This window comes from Leptonychotes weddellii, chromosome 9 (assembly GCF_054177405.1).
Source record: "Leptonychotes weddellii isolate Sample4059 chromosome 9, ASM5417740v2, whole genome shotgun sequence".
NCBI lineage: Eukaryota > Metazoa > Chordata > Mammalia > Carnivora > Phocidae > Leptonychotes > Leptonychotes weddellii.
Genome location: NC_138377.1, coordinates 11,729,876 through 11,756,150, shown reverse-complemented (window position 1 = coordinate 11,756,150; position 26,275 = coordinate 11,729,876). Strand labels below are relative to the sequence as shown.

The following is a 26,275-nucleotide window of genomic DNA, read 5'->3' as shown; positions in this document are numbered from 1 at the left end:
AAAAAAAAAAAAAGAATGATAATGGTCTCCTCTTGGCTTTACATTCCAATATTCTCTACCTTCAATTTTCATTACCTGTAAGCTGTCTGGGAAGAGAGATTGTGTATTACTGTTTTGTGTTCCCAGCAGTGTCTTACAAACTACTCAGTGCCTAAGGGATTTAATAAGTACTTAAATATTTTTGATTGACAAGGTAGAGGAGAAAAGTTTAATAAACTGATTACTGAAGTGAATACCATCATCTCTTTTTTATCTGGTGACATATGCTGGAAGCATCTTGAAAAAGTCATTACCACGTAATGTCACTTTTAAAATGGCTTACTTGGGGGATAGATGAATAAAAAGCTTTCGTGACTTTTTAAAATGACATACAGATCAGACCAAATGGTTTCTGGATAGTTCGTCACAGTTACTTACTTCAAGGTATTTTTTAGATTCATTCATTCAACAAATATTTACTAAAAACCTACTACGCCCGGCACGATGCCAGTCACCACGGATAAATGAGACTCTTCAGACCTGGATCCTGACTTCAAGGTTTGAATTTTCACTCCAGAGTGTGAGATAAAACACATGCCTCAACAGCTCAGTGATGGAGGACACCCACCAGAATCCAGAAAGGGCGGCGGGGGGGGGGGGTGCGGGGGGGGCAGACAGAGACCGCGCAGAGAGGGTTCGGGGGAAAAAGAAGTTACGTCCCACCAGTGAAAATCAGGAAAGACATCGTGACGGGTACCTTGCTATGTCTCCTCGGTAGAGAGACTTATACTCCCAGTTGGCCGGATCCGGTTTCTTATCTGTTCTGAAGGTTTCTCCAGTCAGAGCCTGAACGTCCTCAAGCCAAACAAAGCGATGCCCAATATCAGCGGCAGCATTACCTTCTTGACTGTGGGACACAGGAAGGTGAAGAACAAAGAGGGAGAGGCACTTTGAAATCTTCTAGTTACATCGTCCACCTTTTCAGAACAATGAAAGTTAAATATTTCAACACTGATGCTCCACACAGCATCAAACACACCCAAGTATGTCAAATGTGCACGTGCCACAGACGAAGAGGATTCCTGCTGTGGAAAAAGCCTTAAAATATGAAGCAAAAACTGTCCATGCTAAGTGGCACTTTACCAAGAAATCACCTTATCTCAGAAATTAACCTGACACAAGAGTTTTTATTTTTTATTTTTTTAAAGATTTACTTATTTAAGTTAGAGACAGGGAGTGGGGGGGAGAGAGAGAGAGATTAGCATATGGGGAGGAGCAGAGGGAGAGGGAGAAGGAGAGAAGCCGACACCCCGCTGAGCACAGAGCCCAGAGCTCGATCCCATGACCCTGAGATCATGACCTGAGCTGAAATCAAGAGCTGGATGCTTAAGCGACTGAGCCACCCAGGCGTCCCTAGGTGTTCTTTTTAAACATTCCATTAAATGACTGTAACTAGAATTTCAAATATATTTATAAACAGGTTTTCTTTAAAAATAAAGTGGGTTGCCCTTGCTTAGCCTAACTCATTAGAAAGTGCTCAGATTATTCCAACTCAAAACTTAACAACAGCAACATGACAGTTCCAAATGGGTCGGTCTCACATATTATTCAGACTTGGTCTAAGTCTTGTTTTTATAGCCCGGGCTCTGTGGACGGACCTTCTCTCTTACACCAAGGCCGGAGAGAGCCACTGTGAGACCAGACCCTTACTTATCCCTCTGAACCAACCTGAGAGTTGGCAGACTTCCAGCTGAGACACAAATGGAACCACTTCCCTAGGAGTCAAACGAGAGGGGGAGGGAATGTTTCTGGCATCTAACATCTTCCCTCCTCTAAAGAAAATCAGTTCATCATGCTGCTGACACAAGAAGCTGCCAAAGTAGTCAAAACAGCCCTTAACCTTGTTCTGTCTTTGCTTTTGACTCTGCCCAGATAGAAATAAAGATTCTAACGGCTTCTAAATCATCCTTGGTGGGGCGCCTGGCTGGCTCAGTCAGTTAAGCGTCTGCCTTCGGCTCAGGTCATGATCCCAGGGTCCTGGGATCGAGCCCCACATCGAGCTCCCTGCTCAGCGGGAAGCCTGCTTCTCCCTTGTCCACTCCCTCTGCTTGTGTTCCCTCTCTCGCTGTGTCTCTGTCAAAATAAAGAAATAAAATCTTAAAAAATAAATTAATTAATTAAATAAAATAAATAAATCATCCTTGGCTGGGAATACAGAGGAATGGCATTTCAGGGACACAAAGTAGCTTTCAATCAAGTGTTTGCTGAATAGGTTAAAATACATGGTGATTTTTGGGCGCCTGGGTGGCTCAGTTGGTTAAGCCACTGCCTTCGGCTCAGGTCATGATCCTGGAGTCCCGGGACTGAGTCCCGCATCAGGCTCCCTGCTCGGCGGGGAGTCTGCTTCTCCCTCTGACCCTCCCCCCTCTCATGTGCTTTCTCTCTCTCATTCTCTCTCTCTCAAATAAATAAATAAAAAATCTTTAAAAAAAAAAATACATGGTGATTTTTAACACATTCCCCTTCAGAATATCTATGGAGGGTTTTCTGTTGACAAACACCGTAAGGGCAGCAAACGGAAGGAATGAGATGGATGCATTCCAGAAAGAAATGGAAAGCCCATGGGGGAGGGAGGAAGAAGCGGACCACCCCTAGGGAATAAACAAGCTCTGATCCTCTCCTATTGGGTACTGAGGTCAGGAAGCAGGATGTGGTCTGGGCTGTGCACAAGGAAGGATCTGCCTCCACCTGAAGGTGAAGAGCTCACCCTAGGAGACAGAGGTCCCTGAGAAGCTGTAGCCTTAGGGGAAGTCGTCCCTCGATCACCCAAAAATAGAGTTCCTATATGGTGCATTATATCCCCAAGAACCCACTTTCCCGACATTACAGAAGTCTCACAACTCACTAATACCTTAGTCCTTGTCTCTATGGAAACAGTTCCTCCAGGTCATCTTCCCAGGAAGAGACTACAGAAGTTCATAGTAAGAAAGTAAAAGAGAAGAACAAAAAGAGTAGATTTTGATCTTAATGGGGATATTCTGAAAAATATCAATGAACTTAAAAATGCTATCTGGATCACAGAACCATCAAGAGGCTCTAAAGCTCACCTCTGATGTGATTACGCATAGGCTGAAAATAACTACCTTCCAAGTTCTAATGGTAGTTCCTGTGTAGGTTCAGAAAATCCTTTAAAACTCATTTTCCTCAACTTAAAAAAAAAATGGACAAGTAGCTAACAGTGAGTTTCCAGAAGAAACAATGATTAATGTATGGTGCTTTGAAGACATACCGAAAAGCAAAAATATCAATAATGTATTCATTCATTCACACAACAGAAATGTACTGAGTGCTTACCGGGCATGAGGCCCTGTGCCAGCCACTGAGGGGTTACAAGGGCAAGCGAGACAGGAGTGATTCCTGCCCACATGAACTCGGCCAAAGTCAGAACCTTTTTATTCTCCTCTTCTAGAGCAAGCCTGGGTTACAGATGGAGCACCTAGGCACAGAGACGGCTGATTCAACCTGGATGCCCTGAGCCACAGCGGCCTGCGAGGCTCTCCACGGATCTGGTGGCAGAAGGATCCAGGAGGACTCAGGGTCCGCCTGTCTCATGGAAACTCCGTGGGTCAGATTCCAGACTCACTGCACGACAGAGCTCTCACGGATGTCAGTGGGATGTCTAAGCATACGACAAAAGCAAATAATGCCTGAAGAGTCAAAAAAAAAATCCTAATAGCCCTAAATTTTTTAAGTATGCCTGGCACGGGGACTTCAACCTTCTCTCTTCTGGCCCATACGAACAAAGAAAAGAAAAAAGTGAAATGAGAAACGACTGAGGTAGTTCCAGCACGTGCCGCCTGTCGCAGGCCTGGGAGAAGGGCCCCCCGTGGGGGAGCAGAGGACACGAGGCAGAGGGGAGGCTACCAGCGAGCCAACGATGGGAGCAACAGGCTCAAGGGAGACAGCGGAGCAAAATGTGGGGAGAAGCAAAGCCCCCACGAAAGGAAATACTGTGTTCATGGGCCAGTCCACACCTTCCACACCATGCTGGAAAGAAATGTGAGGTAGGAAATGATGACTCTAAGTGCTATACCGCCCTTAACCAAAGAGTGTGTGTCCAATGCGGGGGGCGGGGGGGGAGCTGATGCAAGCAATGGAAAGGGAGACTATGGAAGAGGAGTAAGACATGCCTCTTCCTCTGACCCTCACAGACGGGACCCTTAACTATGTAGTAAACTGGCCCATATTCCCATGGCGTGGCACATCGGCCATCTTTCAAAATCCCAAAGACTTTTTGTCTGAATCAGATTCTGACACAATCATTACTGTGTCTAAATAACATTTCTCAAATAAAATCACAGTCTTAATTTTTTTAATGAAAGCTTTCTTCTTCTTCTTCCTTTTTTTTTTTTAATGTTGACCTAATGGTAGAGCTCTATTTGGGTTTTTTTTTTGGACTCCGTTTGACTGAGTGGCTAAATAGTCATTCAGATACCTCACTTGTGGCAACAACTGAGGGAAAAAAATTCAAAATTCGAAAAGTCATAGGTATTTGAGAATAGAAGACCCACCTTGGTTTCTCCGATTCCCTTCTACTGTCTCCAGTGCTTCTGGAAGTTTTGTCCTCTTCAGGCTCACTATCCGGCTCGGAGCCACTGCTACCGGCCTGCCCACGTTTTCTCTTGGTTTTCTTGTGGTGACGTTTCCTCTTCTTCTTCTTCTCTTTCTTCTTTTTTCTGCTTGTTTGTTTGGGCTTTCCGTTAGCATCACTTTCATCTGAAGGCTCTGATTTCAGAGGACTCCTGTTTTGGGAAAATCAACATTAGAATTATTTTCAGATGAGAAGTAGGGAGAAGACTATGAAAATAAGCAAACAAATGTGTAAAAGGGAACTCCAGAAATGCCCACTATTTGCCCATATATTGATATAGTGCCTTCCCGGATCACAACTCCCCTTAAGGATTTAAGAGCTGGACCCACCACCCAGAAAAGAAAAAAAAAAAAAAAAAAAAAAGAGTTGGACCTAAAACAACAGTAGGTGAAGAAACTCTAATTGTAATAGCTTCTAAATCTAGACTTTCACATCTGCACATTTTTAAATGAAAATAATCTACCAGTTATTTTATCAAATATAGTATTTTCTGAAGCAATGTTATAAAGGATTTATTTTTTTTTTAATTTTTTATTTTTTTTTAAAGATTTTATTTATTTATTTGAGAGAGAATGAGAGAGAGAGAGCATGAGAAGGGGGAGGGTCAGAGGGCGAAGCAGACTCCCCGCCGAGCAGGGAGCCTGATGCGGGACTCGATCCCGGGACTCCAGGATCATGACCTGAGCTGAAGGCAGTCGCTCACCCAACTGAGCCACCCAGGCGACCAAGGGTTTATTTTCAGTCCTACATATTAGGGCAGCATGTCCTTAATGACAAAAAAAAAAAAAAAGGTTTCATTCTGGTCCTTGTTTTTAAAGGTTATGATGAGCCCTTCTGCATTACTGAAATATCTACAGACAAGTCTCTCTCAGGCACCAACCAGTGTCCATTTCCAAAGGTTTCCTGCACTTTCGGAGGACTGCCTTCTCAGGGCTCCTCATCTTAATGAGACCACCTAGTCCACAAATGCGAGAGGGCTCACTTCTCAGTTCGATGCTCTACCATAATTTCTTTCAAAGCTTGGTACAGATGTGCGCCATTCTGCTGTCCTCAAAGTTTTCATGAGATTTTATCTGATGTTATATCACACCAGCTTCTGTTTTTCCAAAAATGGTGAAAATGCAACTGAGGGAACATCAGGGCTATAATATTCTAGAGGTTACTGACGAGGTTAGTCAAGTGACTCAACAATCACACGGTGCCGTTTCCCTCGCGGCCTCGTTATTAGTGCACTATCACACACTTACCATTACCAAGTGCACAGGGGGAAAGGAGGAATAATCTATGCGAGAGGTAAGGGACAACAAAGAGCACCTCATTAGTTTGAGTAGAAAGAAGAGTTGCAATTCGCTCTTTTATCACAGGGTTTTCTAAGGAGCATTATTCGAACCCAGCAATAGACAACACACAGACAAAAACTAAAAATCATCTTCCAGAAAAGCTACCTCGTCAGCGGTGACCCTTCAGAAACCAGAGTGGCAGCCTCTTCAGGTTGTTGGCTCAGAGAGCTTATGGCTCCAACACAAAAGCTCGGGTTGCTCAGCCAATCTAATTCTGCACAAGCAAAGGGGGAAAAAAAAGATCAATGAAATCAGTTCAATGTGATTTCGAAAGCAGGAAATCCATCTTATCAGCCGACATCCTAATTCACAGCCAGTGTCAGCCAGAGAGTCCGAAGAAGCCAAAGGGAATCCATGAGATTTTTATTTCATAGGGCATGGGGCTTTCTCACACTCTAAAATATTTAAGACTGAAATCCTCTTGTGCAATCAGACTGCGGCTTAAGCAAAAGCCGCACAACAAGTGTGGCTTAAAAAGCAACATGGCTTCACGATTCCATCACACTCTAAGGAGCAGGAATGGTTTCCAAAGCACTAGGACTGAATGACCTCAAATTTGACGCAGACAATTCCAAAAAGCTTAAAAATCAAATCATGCACAAAAGCCCTCCATGTTCAATATTGTTACAGAAGATTAGACATTTTTCTTCAAAAAATATTCCGTTCTTAGTAACTTAACATTAGCCTTTCCTTACAGCAGTACTCTTCTTTGAAAATAAAAACATGAGGTGTCAACTTTGCTAACGCTAAAATGACACAAAATGTTAATAATGATTATCTCTGGGTGGTGAGATTAAATGTCCAAAATTTTTCCTCCTTCTGCTTATCCATTAATTTCTTTTTTTTTTTTTTAAAGATTTTATTTATTTGAGAGAGAGAATGAGAGAGAGAGAGCACATGAGAGGGGGGAGGATCAGAGGGAGAAGCAGACCCCCCGCTAAGCAAGGAGCCCAATATGGGACTCGATCCCGGGACTCCAGGATCATGACCTGAGCCGAAGGCAGTCGCTTAACCAACTGAGCCACCCAGGCGCCCTATCCATTAATTTCTAACTCCTCTGGAATGAACTTTTTCTAAATTACTTATTTCCTAACCTTTTAGGAGTCTTAACTGTGAAGGAAAGGAAAAAGCCATGGTGAATGGTGGCAGCAAGGGGGCCCCAGGAAGGGTTTAGAGGTTGTCCTGTTTTGTTCTAGGATGAGGCCAGAGCACCAGTGACATGAAGTTAGGAGACAGAAGGGTAACTGCACTTTTTTTTTTAAGATTTTATTTATTCATTTGAGACACAGAGATAGAGAGAGAGAGAACATGAGCAGGGGGAGAGGGAGAGGGAGAAGCAGGCTCCCCACTAAGCCAGGAGCCTGACGTGGGGCTCGATCCCAGGACTCTGGGATCATGACCTGAGCTGAAGGCAGACGTTTAACCATCTGAGCCACCCAGGCGCTCCGTGCACTTCTTAACAGCTATACTGGGATATAATCTATAAACCATAAGGTTCAGCCATTTAAAATGTACAACCCATGGTTTTTAGTATATTTAGAATTGTAACAGGGTGCCTGGCTGGCTGTGGAGTATGAAGTCGGTGGAGTATGCAACTCCTGATCATGGAGTCATGAGTTCAAGCCCCATGCTGGGCACATAATTTGCTTAAAAAAAAAAAAAAAAAGAATGGTACAACTATTACCGTAAAATAATTTGGGCATTTTCATCATCCCAAAAAGAAACCCCATAGAGGGGTGCCTGGGTGGCTCAGTCGTTAAGCGTCTGCCTTCAGCTCAGGTCATGATCCCAGGGTCCTGGGATCGAGCCACATTGGGCTCCTGCTCAGCGGGAGGCCTGCTTCTCCCTCTCCCACTCCCCCTGCTTGTGTTCCTTCTCTCGCTGTCTCTGTCAAATAAATAAATAAAATCTTACGAAAAAGAAAAAAAAGATAGAAACCCCAAAGCTATTAGCAGTTACCTTCACTCATCTCTGGCTCTTCCACCCCAGGCAACCACTAATCTGTCTCTACAGATTTGCCAGTCTAGGACACTGAATATAAATGAGATCATACAATACAGTCCTTTGTAACTGGCTTCTTTTACTCGGCGTAATGTGTCCAAGGTTCATCCATGCTGTAGCATGTATCCATGCTCCACTCCTTTTTATTGCCAAATAATATTCCATTTTATGGATATCCCACATTTTGTCCATTCATCAGCTGATGGACACCTGGGCGTCATTTTGGTTATTATGAACAATGCTCTGTGAATATTCATGTGTAAGTTTTTATATGGACATTATGTTTTCACTGCTCTTGGCTAGATATCCAGGAGAAATGCTGGGTCATGTGGTAACTCATATTTAGCATTTTAAGGAAATGCCAGACTGTTTTCCAAAATGGCTGCACCACTTTACATTCCCAATAACTGTATACGGATTCTCTGATTTCTCCAAATCTGATTTCTACTGTCTGTGTTTTAGGTTATAGTTATACTACTGGGTGTGATGTCCCTCCTCATTGCGCTTTTCCATTTCCCTGGTGACTAATGACGTGAAGCATCTTTTCGTGTGTTTATTGGCCATTCATATTTGAACAGTAATAGTCAAATCCTTTGCCCATTTTTTAATTGGGTTGCCTTTTTAGTGTTGTGCTGGAAGAGTGCTTTATATGTTCTGTCTTCTAGTCCCTGGTGATTACTGCATCTTACTGAGGAGTAGATGCTGAAATGTGTGCTCCTTGATGACAGGTACTTTGTTTGACTCACTGTTGTATCCATTAGCAATGCCTGGCAATGCGTCAGGAGGAGTTTAATAAATACCTGTGGAAAAGAGGGGAGGGAGGGAGGACAGGTACATTAAAAGAAAAGGGGGGGTGCCTGGGTGGCTCAGTCAGCTGAGTGTCCAACTCTTGATTTTGGCTCAGGTCTTGATCTCAGAGTCATGGGATGGAGCCCAATACTCAGCAGGGAATCTGCTTGAGATTCTCTCTCCCTGTCCCTCTGCCCCTCACCCCAACCCCCACCTCACTCTAGAGCGCATGCAGCACACACACATACACACGTGCTTTCTCTCTCTCAAATAAATAAAATCTTTTAAAAAAAAAAGGGGGGAAGGAAGAGAGGAATCCTAACTCATTAAGTGCCTACTGTAGGCCAAACACCAGGTAAAGCACTTTATATCCTTACCCCTTTTAAGCACCAAAACAACCCACTATGGGACACATTATCATCTCCACTGTATAGAAGAGGAGACTGAGGCTCAAAGGAATTAAATAATTTGTAAGGTCATACCCAGTGAGTGCTAAATAATCGTCCAGGCAATCTATCTTCTATTGTCTTTCTCTTTCTGAGATTGGTTCCCTTTCCTGGCAAGAGGTATGTGAAAATAGTTCCTGGGGACGCCTGGGTGGCTCAGTCGGTTAAGCGTCTGCCTTCGGCTCAGGTCATGATCCCAGGGTCCTGGGATCGAGTTCCGCATCGGGCTCCCTGCTCCGCGGGGAGCCTGCTTCTCCCTCTGCCTCTGTCTCTCTCTCTGTCTCTCATGAATAAATAAATAAAATCTTAAAAAAAAAAAAAGAAAATAGTTCCTGTTGCTCAGAGATCATGATCATTTCCACAATAATTGGATTTTCTCATGAACAAAGGAAAAGTGAGAAAAGATGGAACAATATGCAAGGAAAGATGCTCTCAAACGATTCCAGTATATCTTTCCATAAATATTCTAGACAGTGAGGACAGCTTGGAGGAAATGTAAAGAAACCCAGATGTCAAAACAACAGAAAGTGCGTGACTCTCAGGAGTCCTTCAGAAAGTACAAGAAAAAGGGCTTTTAAGGGAGCAATTAAGACTTTGCCATATGAGACCACTGTGGAAAAAGGGTAGTGTATACAGAACTAAAACTGTTGGGGTTCTAACCCAAATCATCACTGACCTTCTCTGTGACCTTCATCTCAATCAAATGACCTTTTGTCAGAGCAAAGGGTATTTGCACCTGACAAGAAGTTACCACTGCTGCTTTTTTTTTGCCTGGTAGCGCATGAGCAGTGAACATGAAACGTTAGAAGTAATCATCACTGGATGTTAGGCATGCAGGAATTTCGGAGATCATCTAGGGATTTTAAAACTCTTTTTAGCCAAAGAAAACACTGCTCAAACAAAATGTTTCAGAGAAGCCCAGCATGAAGAACAGCAAAAGTAGGGTTGCTCCTAGGGGTCTGGAGGGAGGGAGCAGGTCTGAGAAGGCTCTCCAGGGCAGAGCCGGGATCCCACCTCCTCATCTACGGATCAAAAGCAGGAGGCCCAAAGAAGTCCAGTCACGGCTGTGGGCACACACCTGAAACTGGATCTGCGCTCCTCCATCTGGTCTCTCCACCACACCATGGTGCTACTCTTCATTCCCTCAACTAAGGCGCTGGTTTTCCTGAAATCTCCCTGCAACTGGTACATGGGGATAGTGTGGCAATTTTCACATTATAATCTCATTATTTGCATGGCAGTCTTCCTACTTTATTCTAAGGCAAAGGTCAACAACTCAAATCCTTACAGGGACCAGATTAGTAATTACTCTGACACTGTAGGGAATGAGAATGGAAAAAAGAAAAAGACAAACAAAATATTTTGCCAGCCAAACAAATACAGCAAATTGATTTACAATTCTTGCATCCAAGTTTCCAGCTCACCTACCCTCCTCCTATTCTTTTCTTTCTAAACTAAATGCAACACGAGGGCAGAGGTTATGACTACTCGCTCCTGTATTCCCAACCCCTAGCACAGTGCCTTGGCACAAAGTAACTGGAATCAATAAATATTTGTTGAATAAATAAAATGACTGAGGATCTGAGCCATATCTTCATATTTTTGTATCCCCAGCACCTAATTTACTGAACTGAAGGACCCTGAGATCATCAAAAGCATGCCATTATCTAGGTATAAAGTACAACTATTTTAATTCTTCACTGTAAATGGAGATATGACCATTAAAGAATAAAGTATTGAATACCTACTATGTGCCCAGGCACATCCCAGGCTTTGGGGGTACAGGGTGAATAAGGCAGGCCAGGTCTCTGCTCATGTGGTATTTATACTTAATCATAACCTTAACTGTTCACGTAATACATGTAAGATTATTAAATTAAATTTTGGTTACATGGAATCCTGGAGGAAGTTATTTGAGATTAAAAGATACTTTATTATTCAGACTGCAAAGGTTTTTTTTTTTTCCTATTTACCTACATCCTCACACGATTTACAAATTCCTTTGATAGAAATCAAATATGTATTTAGCTCATTGTGTCAATACCAAGCAGGACATAACACAGCATAGAGAGGACGAGCAGGATACAACATGCCTAGGGTTTGGTTTGGATAGAGAAGCTGACTGGCTGACAAACCTTTTGTCCCTGCAGGTTAGTAAATAAACATAGGTTGAATCTGCCTGGAAATCAGCACTCTGCTACACACACACACACACACACACACACACACACACACCACCCCCCCAAGAAAAAAAGGGTAGAAGTATCAGGCAGAAAACCACACACACACACACCCCCCCCTAAGAAAAAAAGGGTAGAAGTATCAGGCAGAAAACCACACACACACACACACACACCCCCTAAGAAAAAAAGGGTAGAAGTATCAGGCAGAAAACCACTTTAGAACTACCGCCTAATAAAAATCAGGTAGGTATCTGGAAGAGCCACAGCATGTGTAATTTTACTGAAAATTATATAATGAATCACCCCAAAGTTGACATGCTTTTTATAAGTTTATTATATCATGCTATTTCCCCAACGCTAGTGAAAATGCTCTAATTCAATTCCACTGGATAGAGGGCTGAAGAAATCACCATAAATTGTTTTAAATTTAAAAAAAAAATTTTTTTTTAATCACAGCTGGGTAAGATATCCCAGTTCACCCCTTCCCCATTACTATTATAACAAAATAGCACTGATTACTGGTTTCTGTGAACTCCGGTGAGCACCACCCCTCCAGGAATAATTGAAAAGACATTTCCAAGGTTAAGTGTAATCAATTAGCATATGTATTAGGGAAGGGGATTGTTCTTTTTTTTTTTTAAGATTTTATTTATTTATTTGAGAGAGAGAATGAGAGAGAGAGAGCACATGAGAGGGGGGGAGGGTCAGAGGGAGAAGCAGACTCCCTGCTGAGCAGGGAGCCCGATGCGGGACTCGATCCTGGGACTCCAGGATCATGACCTGAGCCGAAGGCAGTCGCTTAACCAACTGAGCCACCCAGGCGCCTGGATTGTTCCTTTAATAAGAGTGAGCCAAGCTCTTCATTTTGATCGAAATCCTTATTTCCTGACCAGAAAACTGAGTGCGCAAACATTTGAACAGAAAGCACCAGCCAACGTGGCTAAGAACTGCTTTTAAGATGGTGATTACAGAGTACCCAGCCAAAGTCAGACTTTCTACGGAGTTAACCTACAATTTGAAGAGACCCAGGGATCCCAAAAGTAATGTTTAAACAGTCCAAACCCCAACATTCTAATATGATAGTGTGATTTATAACACAAGTTTCAGAGCCAGAAGGACCTGTGTTCAAATACTGGCTTTATCGTTACTGGTTGTGCAACTCTTAACAAAATACTTAATCTCTGAGTCTCTTTCTTTTCTTTCACTCAGCGTGTTTTTGTTTTTTGTTTTTTGTTTTCCTCTTACTGAAAGCCAGGCACTGTTCTAGGAGGTAGGAACACACAGCAAACAAGACAAACCCAACCTGACCCTAGGGCATGGACACCCTTGCAGTCACTTACACGCAACGTGACAAACATCAAGATACGGAAAATACACAGGGTATAATGAGAGCACATCATCCAAACTAGGTATGGGTCAGAGGAAGCTGCCTGGGAGAACAGCTCGGTTAAGACCTGAAGGACGAGGAGTGAGGCTAATCTGCTCCTACCAGCAGAAGAAACGGCTGGTACAAAGGCTTGAAAGTGGGAAAGCAGGGCTCTGGAAAACAGCAGGAAGCTTGATGTCTGGACCACTGGGAGGAAGAACAAGTAGGAGCACAATGAAGCTGGAGAGGTTGGGGGCCTTACAAAGATGTCAGAGTTTGGGCTTACCCTAAAAGCAATGGACAAGACACTCAACAGCTCTGAACAAGAGGGACAAAGTCAGATCTAGGATTCTAAAGATCAGCAGCAAGGAGTAGTATTCAAGAGCACGCGTTCTGAAGCTGGAATGCCTGAGCTCAGATCCTGGTTCTGAGGCCGACCAGCCACGTGACCACACACAGGTTACTTATTGGCTCTGTGACTCCATTTCCTCCTCCTTAAAAATGCAGATAAAGGGGCACCCAGGTGGCTCAGTCGCTTGGGCATCTGCCTTTGGCTCAGGTCATGGTCCCAGGGTCCTGGGATCGAGCTCCGCATCGGGCTCCTGGCTCGGCGGGGAGCCTACTTCTCCCTCTTCCCCTGCTCCTGCTCTCTCTCTCGCTCTCTCTCTCTCAAATAAATAAATATATAAAATCTTAAAAAAAAAATAAATTAAAAAAAATGCAGATAAATAGTACCAACTTCATAGGGTTATAATTCAATGAGTTAATATTTGTAAAGCATTTTCACCAGTGAATGGCACATGGTGTTTTTAAATAAATGCACTTTAACATTCCGCCTACAGTGTGGAGAGTGGTTCAGGGAGTGAAGGTAGGACTGAAGACAGGGAGACTCTTTAGGAGTCTGTTGTCAATCCAGGGGGTGATGATAGCTAAAACTGGGAAGTGGCCGTTGAGAACAGGGGTAAGCTAATGAATTGAAGAGTTAACTGGCTCAACAAAAAATGAGCAAACTGAATTCAACAGTACATTAAAAGGATCCTACACCATGATCAGGTGAGATTTATTCCAGGTTTGGTTCATAATCCACAAATCAATCAATGTGATACACATTAACAAAATAAAGGATAAAAATCATACCACCTCAATAGATGCAGAAAAAGCATCTGACAATGTTCAATATCCATTCATGATAAAAAACTCCCAGCAAAGTGGGTATAAAGAGAATATACCTGAACATAATAAAGGCCATATAGGCCAAACGCACAGCCAGTATTATACTCAATGGTGAAAAACTGAAAGCCCTTTCTCTAAGATCAGGAGTAAGCCAAGGATGCCCACTCTTGCCACTTTTATTCAACACAGTACTAGAATTCCTAGCCACGGCAACCAGACAAGAAATAAAAGGCATCCAAATTAGTAAGGAAGAAGTAAAACTGTCACTATTTGGAGATGACATGATACCATATACAGAAAACCCTAATGACTCCACAAAAAACTTTTAGAATAAATGAATTCAATAAAGTTGCAGGACACAAAATTAATATACAGAAACCTGATGTGTTTCTATACACTAATTACAAACTATCAGAAAAATTAAGAAAACAATCCCATCTACAACTGCATCAAAAAGAATAAGATACCTAGGAAGAAATTTAACCAAGGAAGTGAAAGACCAGCACTCCAAAAACTTTGGGGTTTTAGTACATTGATGAAAGAAACCGAAGATGACACAAATAAATGGTATAAAAAATATACTATGCTCACGTACTAGAAGAATATTGTTAAAATGTCCATACTACCCAAAGCAATCTACAAGATCCAGTGCAATCCCTATCAAAATACCAATGGCATTTTTCACATAACTAGAACAAAATAATCCTAAAATTTGTATAAAACCACAAAAGCCCCTGAACAGCCAAAGCAATCTTGAGAAAGAAAAACAAAGATGGAAGTATCACACTCCCAGATTTCAAATTATACTTCAAAGCTATAATAATCAAAATAGTATGGTACTGGCACAAAAACAGACACACAGATCAATGAGACAGAATAGAGAGCCTAGAAATAAATCCACATCTATATGGTCATTTAATCTACAACAAATGAGCCAAGAATATTCAATGAGGAACAGTCTCTTCAATAAATGGTGTTGTGATAACTGGATAGCTACACGCAAAAGCATGAAACTGGGCCATTGTCTCACACCATACACAAAAATAAATTCAAAATGGGTTAAACACTTAAATGTAAGAATTGAAACCATAAAGTACCTAAAAGAAAACATAGGTACTAAACTCTTGGACATCGGTCTTAGCAATATTTTTTTGGACCTGTCTTGTCAGGCACAGGCAACAAAAGCAAAAATAAACAACTGGCACTACATTAAACTAAAAACCTTTTGCACAGCAAAGGAAACCATTAAAAAACCAAAAAGGCAACCTACTGTAATGGGAGAAGATATGTGCAAATGATATATTTAATAAGCTGTTAATACCCAAAATATATAAAGAACTCATACAACTCAATACCCATAAAACAATCCAATTAAGAACTGGGCAGAGGACCTAAGCAGACATTTTTCCAAAGACATCCAGAGGGCCAACAGACACGTTGAAAAGATGCTCAACACCACTCACCAATGGGGAAATGCAAATCGAAACCACAATGAGCTATCACCTCATGCCTGTAGGAATAAGTAAAATCAAAAAGACAAGAAATAAGTGTTGGCTAGGATGTGGAGGAAAAAAAAACAACCCTGTTGGTAGGAATGCAAACTGGTGCAGCCACTGTGGAAAACAGTATGGAGGTTCCTCAAAAAATTAAAAATATAAATACCGTATGATCCAGCAATCCCACTTCTGGTCATTTATCCTAAGAAAATGAAAACACTAATGTGAAAAGATTTATGCACCTCTATATTCACTGGAGCATTATTTACAATAGCCAAGATATGAAAGCACTGAAACGTCCATCAGTGGATGAGTAAAGATGTAGTGTGTGGGGCCCCTGGGTGGCTCAGTCAGTTAAGCGTCTGCCTTCGGCTCAGGTCCTGATGGATCGAGCCCCACGTCGGGCTCCCTGCTTAGCAGGGAGTCTGCTTTTCCCTCTCCTCCCTGCTCGTGCTCTCTCTCTCTCTCTCTGTCAAATAAGTAAATAAAACCTAAAAAAAAAAAAAAAAGATGCAGTGTGTGTGTACATGCACACATGCGTGTGCAGGAGCGCACGCGCGCGCGCACACACACACACACACACACACACACACACAGATATTCTCTAGGGAATATTACTAAGCCATAAAAAAGTGAGATCTTGCCATTTGCAACAACACAGATGAACCTAGAAGGTATTACATTAAATAAGTCAGAAAAAGACAAACACCACAATTTCACTTATATGTGGAATCTAAAAACCAATGAACACACAAAACAGAATCAGATCTATAAATACAGAGCACAAACTGATGGTTGCAGAGGGGGGAAGGGGGGGGATGGGCAAAATACATGGAAGGGATTAGGAGATACAAACTTCCAGAGATGGCAAGAGTTATTTGGAAGGATGGGATGAAGAACTGAATGGGGGGTGAGGGGAGGAGGAGAAGTCAGAGTATGTGTCTAAGTTTTGGCTTGGGGGGAATGGTGGTGCCATTTTCCAATACGTGGACCCAGGAAGAAGAGGTTTTAGAGAAAAAAAAATAATGAGTTTAGTTTCTTCCCCAAATATGGATAATACCCCTGCCTTATATGTTGTTATGAGGATTAAATGCACTGATATGCCATCTTCCTTCCCAACTCTGTCCAAATATTCAGCACCTGAGCAACAATGTTTTGGAGTATAAAATCTTTATAGTCTGATGGTACGTACAGAAGAAAAACTTGAGAATAGGAGGGATCAGACACTGGAGGCTCTTGGCTACTTCTAACACAATGGAGGCACTACATACCTGTTTGTTGAAAGAATGACTGTTGATAAATTCCCTCCCTCAAACCTCTTACTGAATGGGATGGCTACTTAAATCCTGTCCTAATGCTTAACAGTACCTCCAGAGCAAGGAGCAGAGTGGGGTCACTCACTTGGGTATTGCCTGTCTGTCCTGTCCTGCAGTTTAGTTTTTTTTTTTAATTGAAATTCTGCACTACTATTAACAATCTTACATTTTTACGTTTTACAGTATAAGGCAAGAAGTACAAAAATGGGCAAGGACGTGAACAGACATCTTTCCAAAGAAGACATCCAAGTGGCCACCAGACACACGAAAAGATGCCCAACATCACTCATCATCAGGGAAAGGTAAATCAAAACCACAGTGATATCACCTCACACCGGTCAGAATGGCTAAAATCAAAAAAGGCAAGAAATAACAAGTGTTGGTGAGGATGTGGAGAAAAAAGGAACATTTGTGCACTGTTACTGGGAATATAAACTGGTGCAGCAACTGTGGAAAACAGTATGGAGATTCCTCAAAAGATTAAAAACAGAAATACCATATGATCCAATAATTCCAACAAAATCAAAAAGATATATGCACCCCTATTTTCCTGCAGCATTATTTACAATAGCCAAGATATGGAAGCAACCCCAGTGTCCATCAATAGACGAATCAGTAAAAAAGATGTGATATGTATATAAAAATATAAATAATGTGGAATATTACTCAGTCATTAAAAAGGGTGAGATCTTGCCATTTATAACGTAAATGGATCTAAAAGGGTATTATGCTAAGTGAAGTCAGAGAAACAAAAATACCACATGATTTCACTTAGATGTAGAATCTACAAAACAACTGAATAAAAAGCAGAATCATTTATAAATACAAAGAACTGAGGGGTTGCCGGGAAATGGGCAAAATGGGTGAAGGGGAGTGGGAGATGCAGGCTTCCAGTTATGGAGTGAATAAATCACAGGAATAAGAGGCACAGCATAGGGAATAGAGTCAAAGATACTGTAACAGTGGTGTGTGGCTACACTTGCAGTGAGCAGAGCATAAGGTATAAAGTGATGGAATCACTATGTTGTCCACCTGAAACTAATGTAACATCGTGTGTCAACTAAAAAAAAAAAATGTACAGTGCTTCTATTTATAACAGCAGAAGAAACCGTCTAAATGTTAATAGGGAACAGTCTGAATAAACCATATGACATCACATGATGGAGTTCTGTGTATCAGTCAAAAGAAATGAGGAAGATCTCATACTGTAGAATGCACAAGCTGTAGAGTGATCTCTGGGATTTCAACTAAAACGAAAAACAGGTGGGGAGCCTGGGTGGCTCAGTCAGTTGAGTGTCCAACTTTTGATTTTAGCTCAGGTCGTGATCTCAGGGTCATGAGATCAAGCCCTGTCAGGCTCTGCACTCAGTGGCGAGTCTGCTTAGATTATCTCTCTCTGGGACACCTGGGTGGCTTAGTCGGTTAAGCATCCGACTTCAGCTCAGGTCATGATCTCAGCGTCCTAGGATTGAGCCCTCCATCCAGCTCCTCACTCAGTGGGGAATCTGCTTGTTCCTCTACCCCTTCCCTGATCACGCTTGCACTCATTCTCTCTCTCTAATAAATAAAATCTTAAAAAAAAAAAAAAGATTCTCCCTCTCCCTCTACCCTCCCCCACCTTGCACTCTCGCTCTAAAATAAATGTCTTTTAAAAATAAATAAAATGCAGAACAGTGGGTTGCCTAGGTGGTTCAGTCAGTTAAGTGTCCGACTTGACTTCGGCTCAGGTCATGGTCTCAGGGTCCTGAGATCAAGACCTGCATCAGGCTCTGTGCTCAGAGGGGAGTCTGCTTCAGGATTCTCTCTCCCTCTGCCCATCCCTCTGCTTGCTCAAGCTCTCCCTCACTCTCTGTAAAATAAAGAAGTAAATTTAAAAAATAAAATAAAATGCAGAACAGTATGCATTTAAGAAAGAGAAAGAAATGTAGTTACTCGTATTAAGGGAGAAAAAATGGAAGGATCTCAATGACTAATTAAAAAAATTTTTTTTTTAAGATTTTATTTATTTGACAGAGAGAGAAACAGCGAGAGAGGGAACACAAGCAGGGGGAGTGGGAGAGGGAGAAGCAGGCTTCCCGCCAAGCAAGGAGCCCGATGCGGGACTCGATCCCAGGACCCTGAGACCATGACCTGAACCGAAGGCAGATGCCCAATGACTGAGCCACCCAGGAGCCCGACTAATTAAAATTCTAACCCACAGAGTAAGGAAAGTAACAGGCTGAGAAAGAGAAATGAAAGGCTTTTTTCCCTCTGAATATACCTGGTTTACAATTTCAACCTTAGGACCATGCAAATGTTTCACAACACTATAAAACAGAATCAATTCAAAAAGAAGAAAAAAGCAATCCCTAAAAATTAAAACAAATATACTAACTATATGTCAAACTGGTGACAAAACCACTCAGAGAACTATTTCAAGTGACTTTAAAACAGTCATTCGACTACACATCTGCTGCAGGATACGTCCTAAGGACCAAAAGAACCACAAAGAAATATTAAACTATTTAGTATTAATCATGTTACTACTGTTATTTTGAACATATACACAATTGTTCTGGTGGCATTAATAACTAAGTTTTCTTTTTTTTAAGATTTTATTTTTAAGTAATCTGCACACCCACCATGGGACTCAAACTCACAACCCCAAGATCAAGAGTCACACGATCCACCCACCGAGCTAGCCAGGTGCCCCAGGAACTAAGATTTTCAGAGGAAAATTATATTTCAGGAGGAAAGAAATATAAACATTAAATTATAAATGTACATATAAATTACAAAAGAAATTACAAAAAGAAATTAAGTAATCTCACAATCTTAAATTTGGCCTGGAAATATCAAGGTGAATTCATGATGTATTTTTCTCTTCCTGGTTTTGACCACTCAAAATGTCTAGAAGTAATGACGACCCAGTGCAATTAGCACTCCTGACACCAATGTGTGGTTTTAACCTTCCCATACCATTTTCCACTAAAAAAAAAAAAAAAAACATGGTTTTTAGAGAAACAGCCAATTCCAGGTCCTAATGGAACATGTAAGTGATGAGCTCTGGGCATCTTTTAGGCCAGAAGGCAAGGAAGCAATGACGACATCTGGGTCATGTCAAAAAGACACACACCAAACTTAATTAGACTCCCAACAGCCACAGATGGGATGATTTGAGCATTAGAAAAATAGTATCTGCAATGGATTGAAATACAAGTGTTAAAAATTCGAGAGTTTATAACGAAGAGGGAGACCTCTAAAAGTTGCAGGAACCCCAACTCATTCTCTGAACAGTGACAAAGGGAAAGAATCAACCATTCATCCTGTCTTTCTTGCCTGAATTCTATTTCAGGGTATCCCAATAGTGTTGACAGAAAGTTTATAAAATAATTGATGCTAATATAGGAGGAAAGTTAAAATTAGAAAACAACCATTTTGTGACTCCAATGAAATAACGCATCTAAGCAATAATCATAAATGGCTGCAAAGATCATTAGGTGAAAGACTGATGGATGGTCAGGCTTGTCCATGAAATCACTGATCAATCTTCACATTTCTAAAAGAAGAGAAAATTAGACAGCACATCCTCCTGACTTAAGTCAACAGCAAATACCCTAATGAGGTATCTCCAATTTAAAAAATTATACCTGAATCTAACTCTCTAAATCTAATCGCCAGCTCACAGGAAATACTGGGATAGAGAAGCACGCTAAATGTCACCAGGAGGATCTGGTGGGAAATGTCTATAGGACAAATGACCCATTTTCCTCAACAAATATATCACAAGGGAAAATGGAGGGGAAGGAGAAACTATTTCATATTAAAAAGAGACCTAAGAGATATAGCCACAAAATACAATGTTGGATCCTTATGGGATCTTGACTTTCTGAAGCAGCATTAAGAGGCCATTTTTTAGACAATTTGGAAAATTTGAACATTGACTGGATACCAGATGATATTAAAGAATTACAGTTAATTTCACGGAGTGATAATGTTTAAAGTTTTAAAAAGACAGTGCTTCATAAAAAGCTCTTCTACAAACATTACCCTGCCATTGAATACCCAGAAAATGTCTGATAAATACTGGTTAAGATAAATGACAAGGGTGACACTCCCCTGTAAACTTTCCATTTCACCCTCCCCAAATAAAGGATAAACCCCTGGCCTGTTACTCAAGTCACTACCCTCCCTCACCACCAGTCCCAACCATATTTCCCAAGGCTTCCCCTTTTTGCCTCTATATTTTCAGACAAACAGGACTATTTGCAACTTTCTGCAGAGGTCACACGATTTCCTTCCTGCATGGCTTTGAAGGCTCTGGAATGCCCTTCCACTATCTCCATCTGTCCAAATCCTACCCTCTTGAAGACCCATCACCAAAGTTATCTCCTAAATAAACCTTCTTTGAACCTCCCATCAGAAGTCAGTATTCCTGTAGTTCACCTGTGACATCTATAACATCTTACTTTTTCTGCTACTTTTTTAAGAATACCTATTGATGTAGGGAAGACATTAGGGTCCAAAGCTGAGGGCCAAGAAAGAATTCTTGAGACGCCTTTGGTGCAAAAAGGTGCTTTTATTAAAGCACAGGGACAGGACCCTTGGGCAGAAAGAGCAGCACTGGGGTCATGAGGAGTGGCCCCTTATACTTTCAAGTTGGGAGAGGGTTAGGGATAGCCTAAGTCTAAGGAATTTTGGAAGCAAGCTTTCCAGGACCTTTTGCCCTTAACAAAGTATAAACACTGAGGCAGCTGAGTTCCTAGAGGATTTTCACTCTGCCTGTTTTAAGGACTTGTCAATAGGCTGTAGGTAGTAAGGAAACTGCCAAAACTTACACTGATTATATAACAGATTACTCAAAATTATGAAGAGCATTACCAAAATAGAAGTGTAGAAACTATCAGAGAATATAAAAGAGGTGAGAGACACAATGGGACTCTGCCACATAAGTGCATGATCTAGGATTAATTACTTTAAATGACAATTCCCTGTCTCAATTTTTAATAATGCACATCTCCTGGGTATGTTTAAGGCTAAATAGAGTATGTAATGCCATCACCTGGAGACCCTCAATCAACAGTTCTGATTCCCAGCATCTGTGTTCCTCTGGAGAGAAACTCCGTTCAGTTAGGCTTTGGATCCTAATCCCTAGCTCTAGGTCTGCCAAAAGCTATGAACCCACTGAGCGGTCCAGAAATAAGTAAAACGGGAAAGGACGAAAGATGTAGTAACAACACCCAGCATATGCATCAGGAATCTCCTTGCGATGTGGAGTACTAGCATCTCCGTTTCACAGGTGCAGTAACTGAGGCTCAGAGCAAGAATGGGGCCTAACAGCATGACAATATGGAAGCCCCAGCCCCATGGCCTCTCCTCGGTCTTTCTCCATCCATTGCTCTACAACTCTTAACTTAAGCCAGGATGAGACCAGGGGGCTTCCCTTCCCAGAAGTCTTTGCAGCGCCGCGGAGAACTCTGGGATACAAATGGATAAACAAATCCAAGGCAAGGGCCGAGACCTAGGACCGAGAAACTCCGTCGTATGCCCGCGAGTGCCTTCTTCATCCCCTCTGTGTGCTTACCTTTCCTGGCGCTGCCGCTGTTGGGAGCGTCACCAATACCGGCAAAGGCCGGGAACAGCGCCATGATCACAGGCCGCACTGCCGTTCCCCTCGACAGAAATGGCGCCGGCGAGCGGACGCCGGTAGTGAGGCCTTCGCGCTCGCGGTGCACTCTGGGAAGTGTGGTTTTTTTACCCCGGAGCTCCCTAGGGCTTGACCGGGGGACTGGGCGGGGCGACGAGGGGAGGGGAGGAGGGGGACGGAGCCACTTCCGTGTAATTGGTACCGGAAGGCTTCTTTGAGAACCGGGAAAATGGAGAGACCCCGAAGTGGAATTGTTCAAAGGTGAAAGGAGCAGGAGCTGGGATCCTAGTTCGACCCCTGAACTCACACTATCACTAACTGGGTCAAAGTAATCAAGCTCTTCAAGCTTCAGTTTCCTCTTCTGCAAAATGTTCCTAAGATTAAATGAGCGTTGTTAAGTAAGGTGCTTACTTAGTTGTCGTTGTGCCTGGCCCATGGGAAGCACTTGAGAAAAGTTAGCTATTATGTGAGTTGTGACTGCAGATGGAACTCAAAGCCATGAGATGACGGAACTTCATTGAGGCGCCTGGGTGGCTCAGTTGGTTAAGCATCTACCTTGGGCTGGGGTCCTGGGGACCGAGCCCCGCATCGGAGCCCCGCATCGCATCGGGCTCCTTGCTCAGCGGGGAGCCTCTTCTCCCTCAACTGCTTCCCCTGCTTATGCACATGTGCTCTCTCTCAAATAAAGTAAACTCTTAAAAAAAAAAAAAAAGAAGCAATACAAAAGAATAGAACCTATCAGGTTCAAAGGTCTTTGCTAGAGAACTTATTTACCCACCCACGAGGTATTCTTGACTAAAAAAAAAAAAGAATCTGAATCTAATCAAGCCCGCTACTAGAAATATAGGGGATAAAGAAAATTAAAGAGTTCATACCACCTGGAAGCATCAGCCAAATCCAGAATGTGGGAAATTATAGAAAACAATCCAGTTTCTTCAAAAAAATCAATGGCTTTACGGGTACAGAATATTGCAATAGATTAAAAGACCTTTAGAGATGTAGCAACCAAATACAATATATGGCCTTGTTATGATTCTGATTAGACATTGTAAAAACATCTTTGTGAGACAGATGGAGAAATAAGAGGTGGACAGAGTGTTAGTAGATTACATCAATTAATTCTCGTTAATTTGGTTAGATGAACTAATGGCACTAAGGCTACTTTTTGAAGTTCTTATAGGGGTGCCTGGCTGGCTCAGTCGGTAGGGCATGCAACTCTTGATCTTGGGGTTGTTTTATTAAAGCACAGGGACAGGACCTGTGGGCAGAAAGAGCGCTGCCTGATCTTGGGGTTGTAAGTTCAAGCCTCACATTGGGCTTGGAGCATACTTTAAAAAATAATAAATAAAATAAAGTTTTTATATATTGGAGATACATACTCTAGTGTTCGCAGGTGAAAATAGATAAGTGAAAAAATATTTCTGGGGATCCCAGGGAGTTCAAAGATCTCCAGAGTTAAATAGAAAATATATTAGAAACCATTGCAAATCTAATCAAGGGACAGGTGGACTCAAGAAAGCTGCAGACCTTGTGTGAGTCCAAAATGAACACCCTTCATGCTTTGAAGACCTCTACATAGTGTTTGTAAAAAGGAGGGGTATGGTGATATGGGTAGTAAACCTTTGCATGTATGCAGCTTAAAAACTCAGGTTCTACCCAAATCTCTGGCTCTAAGTTACCTCAGTTAGTTGGGACAGCATCTGCCTCCTTAGCAGACCACTTTGCATAGCTGGGATGGTGACTGTCTTGTCCAGTGCTTCATACTTTTCTACTCCAGAAAAATAAGTAATATGGAACGCTTGGGAGAGTCAAAACCATAATAGTAATGGTTCTGTAATCAGAAGGAAATCTGGGCATGTTAGATATTTTCTGTGCTACAAATGTGTCAGAGAATTTGGCTTAAGAGATCCTCCTTATAAGAACAATTTAAAGTGTATGATCAAGGGGTGCCTGGCTGGCTCAATAGGAAACACATGCTACTCTTGATCTCCGAGTCGCGAGTTTGAACCCCACGGTGGGTGTGGCGATTACTAAAAAAACAAGTAACTTTTAAAAAATAAAAAAAGGAGCACCTGGGTGGCTCAGTCAGTGAGCGTCTGCCTTCGGCTCAGGTCATGATCTTGGGGTCCTGGGATCAGAGCCCCACATCAGGCTCCCTGCTCCGTGGGGAGTCGGCTTCTCCCTCTCTCTTTGGCCCTCCCCCATCTTGTGCTCTCTCTCTCACTCTTTCTCAAATAAATAAATATTTTTTAAAAAATAAAATAAAAAATAAAAATTGTGGATAATTGAGTAACTGATATAAACCTCTGATTTTAAGTTGAAATCTTAGGAAGTTTAGGCCATCTAAGAGAATTTAAAGTGTACTATATGTGTAAGCATAATTGCTTAGCTTTATAAAAATTAATACTTGACAGGTAATTGAAGTACCTGTAAAAGAAATAATGTGTACATGCACTATTTTGGCCTTTTTTGGTGAAATGTTGAAATGTTCTATAATACAGCATTTTTAAACTAAAAATTAAAAAGCTTACTTTTTTAAAAAGCATAACAATAAGAGGGAACAAACTACTGACACACACAATATGAATGAATCTCAAAATCTGTACGCTGGGTAAAAACAGGCAGGTAAGCCCAAGAGTTCTTACCATATGGTTCTATTTATACAAAATTCTAGGAAATGCAAATTAATATATAGTAACAGAAAGCAGATCAGTGGTTGCCTATTGGGCTGTGGGAGCAGAGGGAGGGACATTCCACGGGAGGCATGCAGAATCTCTTGGGGGTGAAAGAAATGTTCTGGATCTTGATTGTGTTCATGGTGGTTTCACAGAAGTGTAATCACCACCTGGTTTTTTTAAAAGCTTAAGAACACACCAAGGTTTTGAATTTGTTGTTTTAATAAATTAAAAGACTAACCGGCGGTCAGCAAACTTTTTCTGAAAAGGGTCACATAGTAAATATTTTAGACTTAGCAGGACATATGGTCTCTGTGGCAACTACATTGAAATTTGAAGTTCGTACAGTTTTCACATGTCACAAAATATTCTTTTTTCTACTTTTTCCAACATTTATAAGTGTAAAACCTATTTTTTAAAAAGATTGTATTTATTTATTTGACAGAGAGACAGCGAGAGAGGGAACACAAGCAGGGGGAGTGGGAGAGGGAGAAGCAGACTCCCGCCAAGCAGGGATCATGACCTGAGCTGAAGGCAGATGCTTAATGACTGAGCCACCCAGGCGCCCTGTAAAACCTATTCTTAACCCATGGGCCATACAGATCGGCAGTGGGTCAATTTGACCCATGGCCATAGTTTGCTGGATCCTTGCAAACTCTCTATCATTAAACAAAACTGAAAGTAAACTTTTGACTGGTCTTTTCTGCATAGGAAAACCCACTCCAGAGTGCATGGAAACAGCTCACTTTAACTGTTGTTATTATTATTATTATTATTATTGTTATTATTATTGTTACTATTTCACTCTACAGACTTTGGGTATTTCCAGGGCCTATGGCAGGGATTTCTTAATAAATCCATAAAAACGGTTTGGGAGAGAGAGAGCGCTTGAGCACGGGGGAAAGGGGCAGAGGGAGAGGGAGGATGCAGGGCTCGATCTTAAGACCAAGAGTCAGATGCTTAACCGATTGAGTCCCCCAGGGACCCCAGATAGCTTATTCTTAAACTAGCACATCTTCCCAAAATGGCCTGAAAGGATTTTCAGCTTTTGTTGTCAAAAGAATTCTTCCAGAAAATGGCATGTGTTTTATAGTTATATTGATAATGAAAGAAATCAACAATAAACCTTCTGTTTTAAAATAATTTTTAAATAAGCAAATAAATCCCCACTATTTAGGCTGCCTTTCTTTGACTAGAAAAATGACATTTTAAGAACTTGTTTGGCCTCAGTCTC

The 26,275-nt window shown here is 41.7% G+C and overlaps 1 protein-coding gene and 1 long non-coding RNA gene across 3 annotated transcripts in view; one reads left to right on the top strand and one right to left on the bottom strand.

Moving 5' to 3' along the window:
* Positions 1-17,831, top strand: part of LOC145723375 (uncharacterized) — a 22,888-nt gene extending 5,057 nt beyond the window's left edge. Inside the window, exons 2-3 of the long non-coding RNA XR_014148319.1 lie at positions 10,821-10,877; positions 16,924-17,831. This is a non-coding gene — a long non-coding RNA (uncharacterized LOC145723375). The remainder of the gene's footprint in view (positions 1-10,820; positions 10,878-16,923) is intronic.
* Positions 1-22,454, bottom strand: part of NRDE2 (NRDE-2, necessary for RNA interference, domain containing) — a 49,570-nt gene extending 27,116 nt beyond the window's left edge. For both annotated transcript variants that reach the window (XM_006748057.3, XM_081830067.1), the window contains exons 1-4: positions 22,304-22,454; positions 6,076-6,184; positions 4,551-4,781; positions 737-886 (exon numbers count right to left, since the gene is read on the bottom strand). In XM_006748057.3, coding sequence (XP_006748120.2) covers positions 737-886; positions 4,551-4,781; positions 6,076-6,184; positions 22,304-22,367 — 554 coding nt within the window. In that variant the 5' untranslated portion in view covers positions 22,368-22,454. The remainder of the gene's footprint in view (positions 1-736; positions 887-4,550; positions 4,782-6,075; positions 6,185-22,303) is intronic.
* Positions 22,455-26,275: the final 3,821 nt, after the last annotated feature.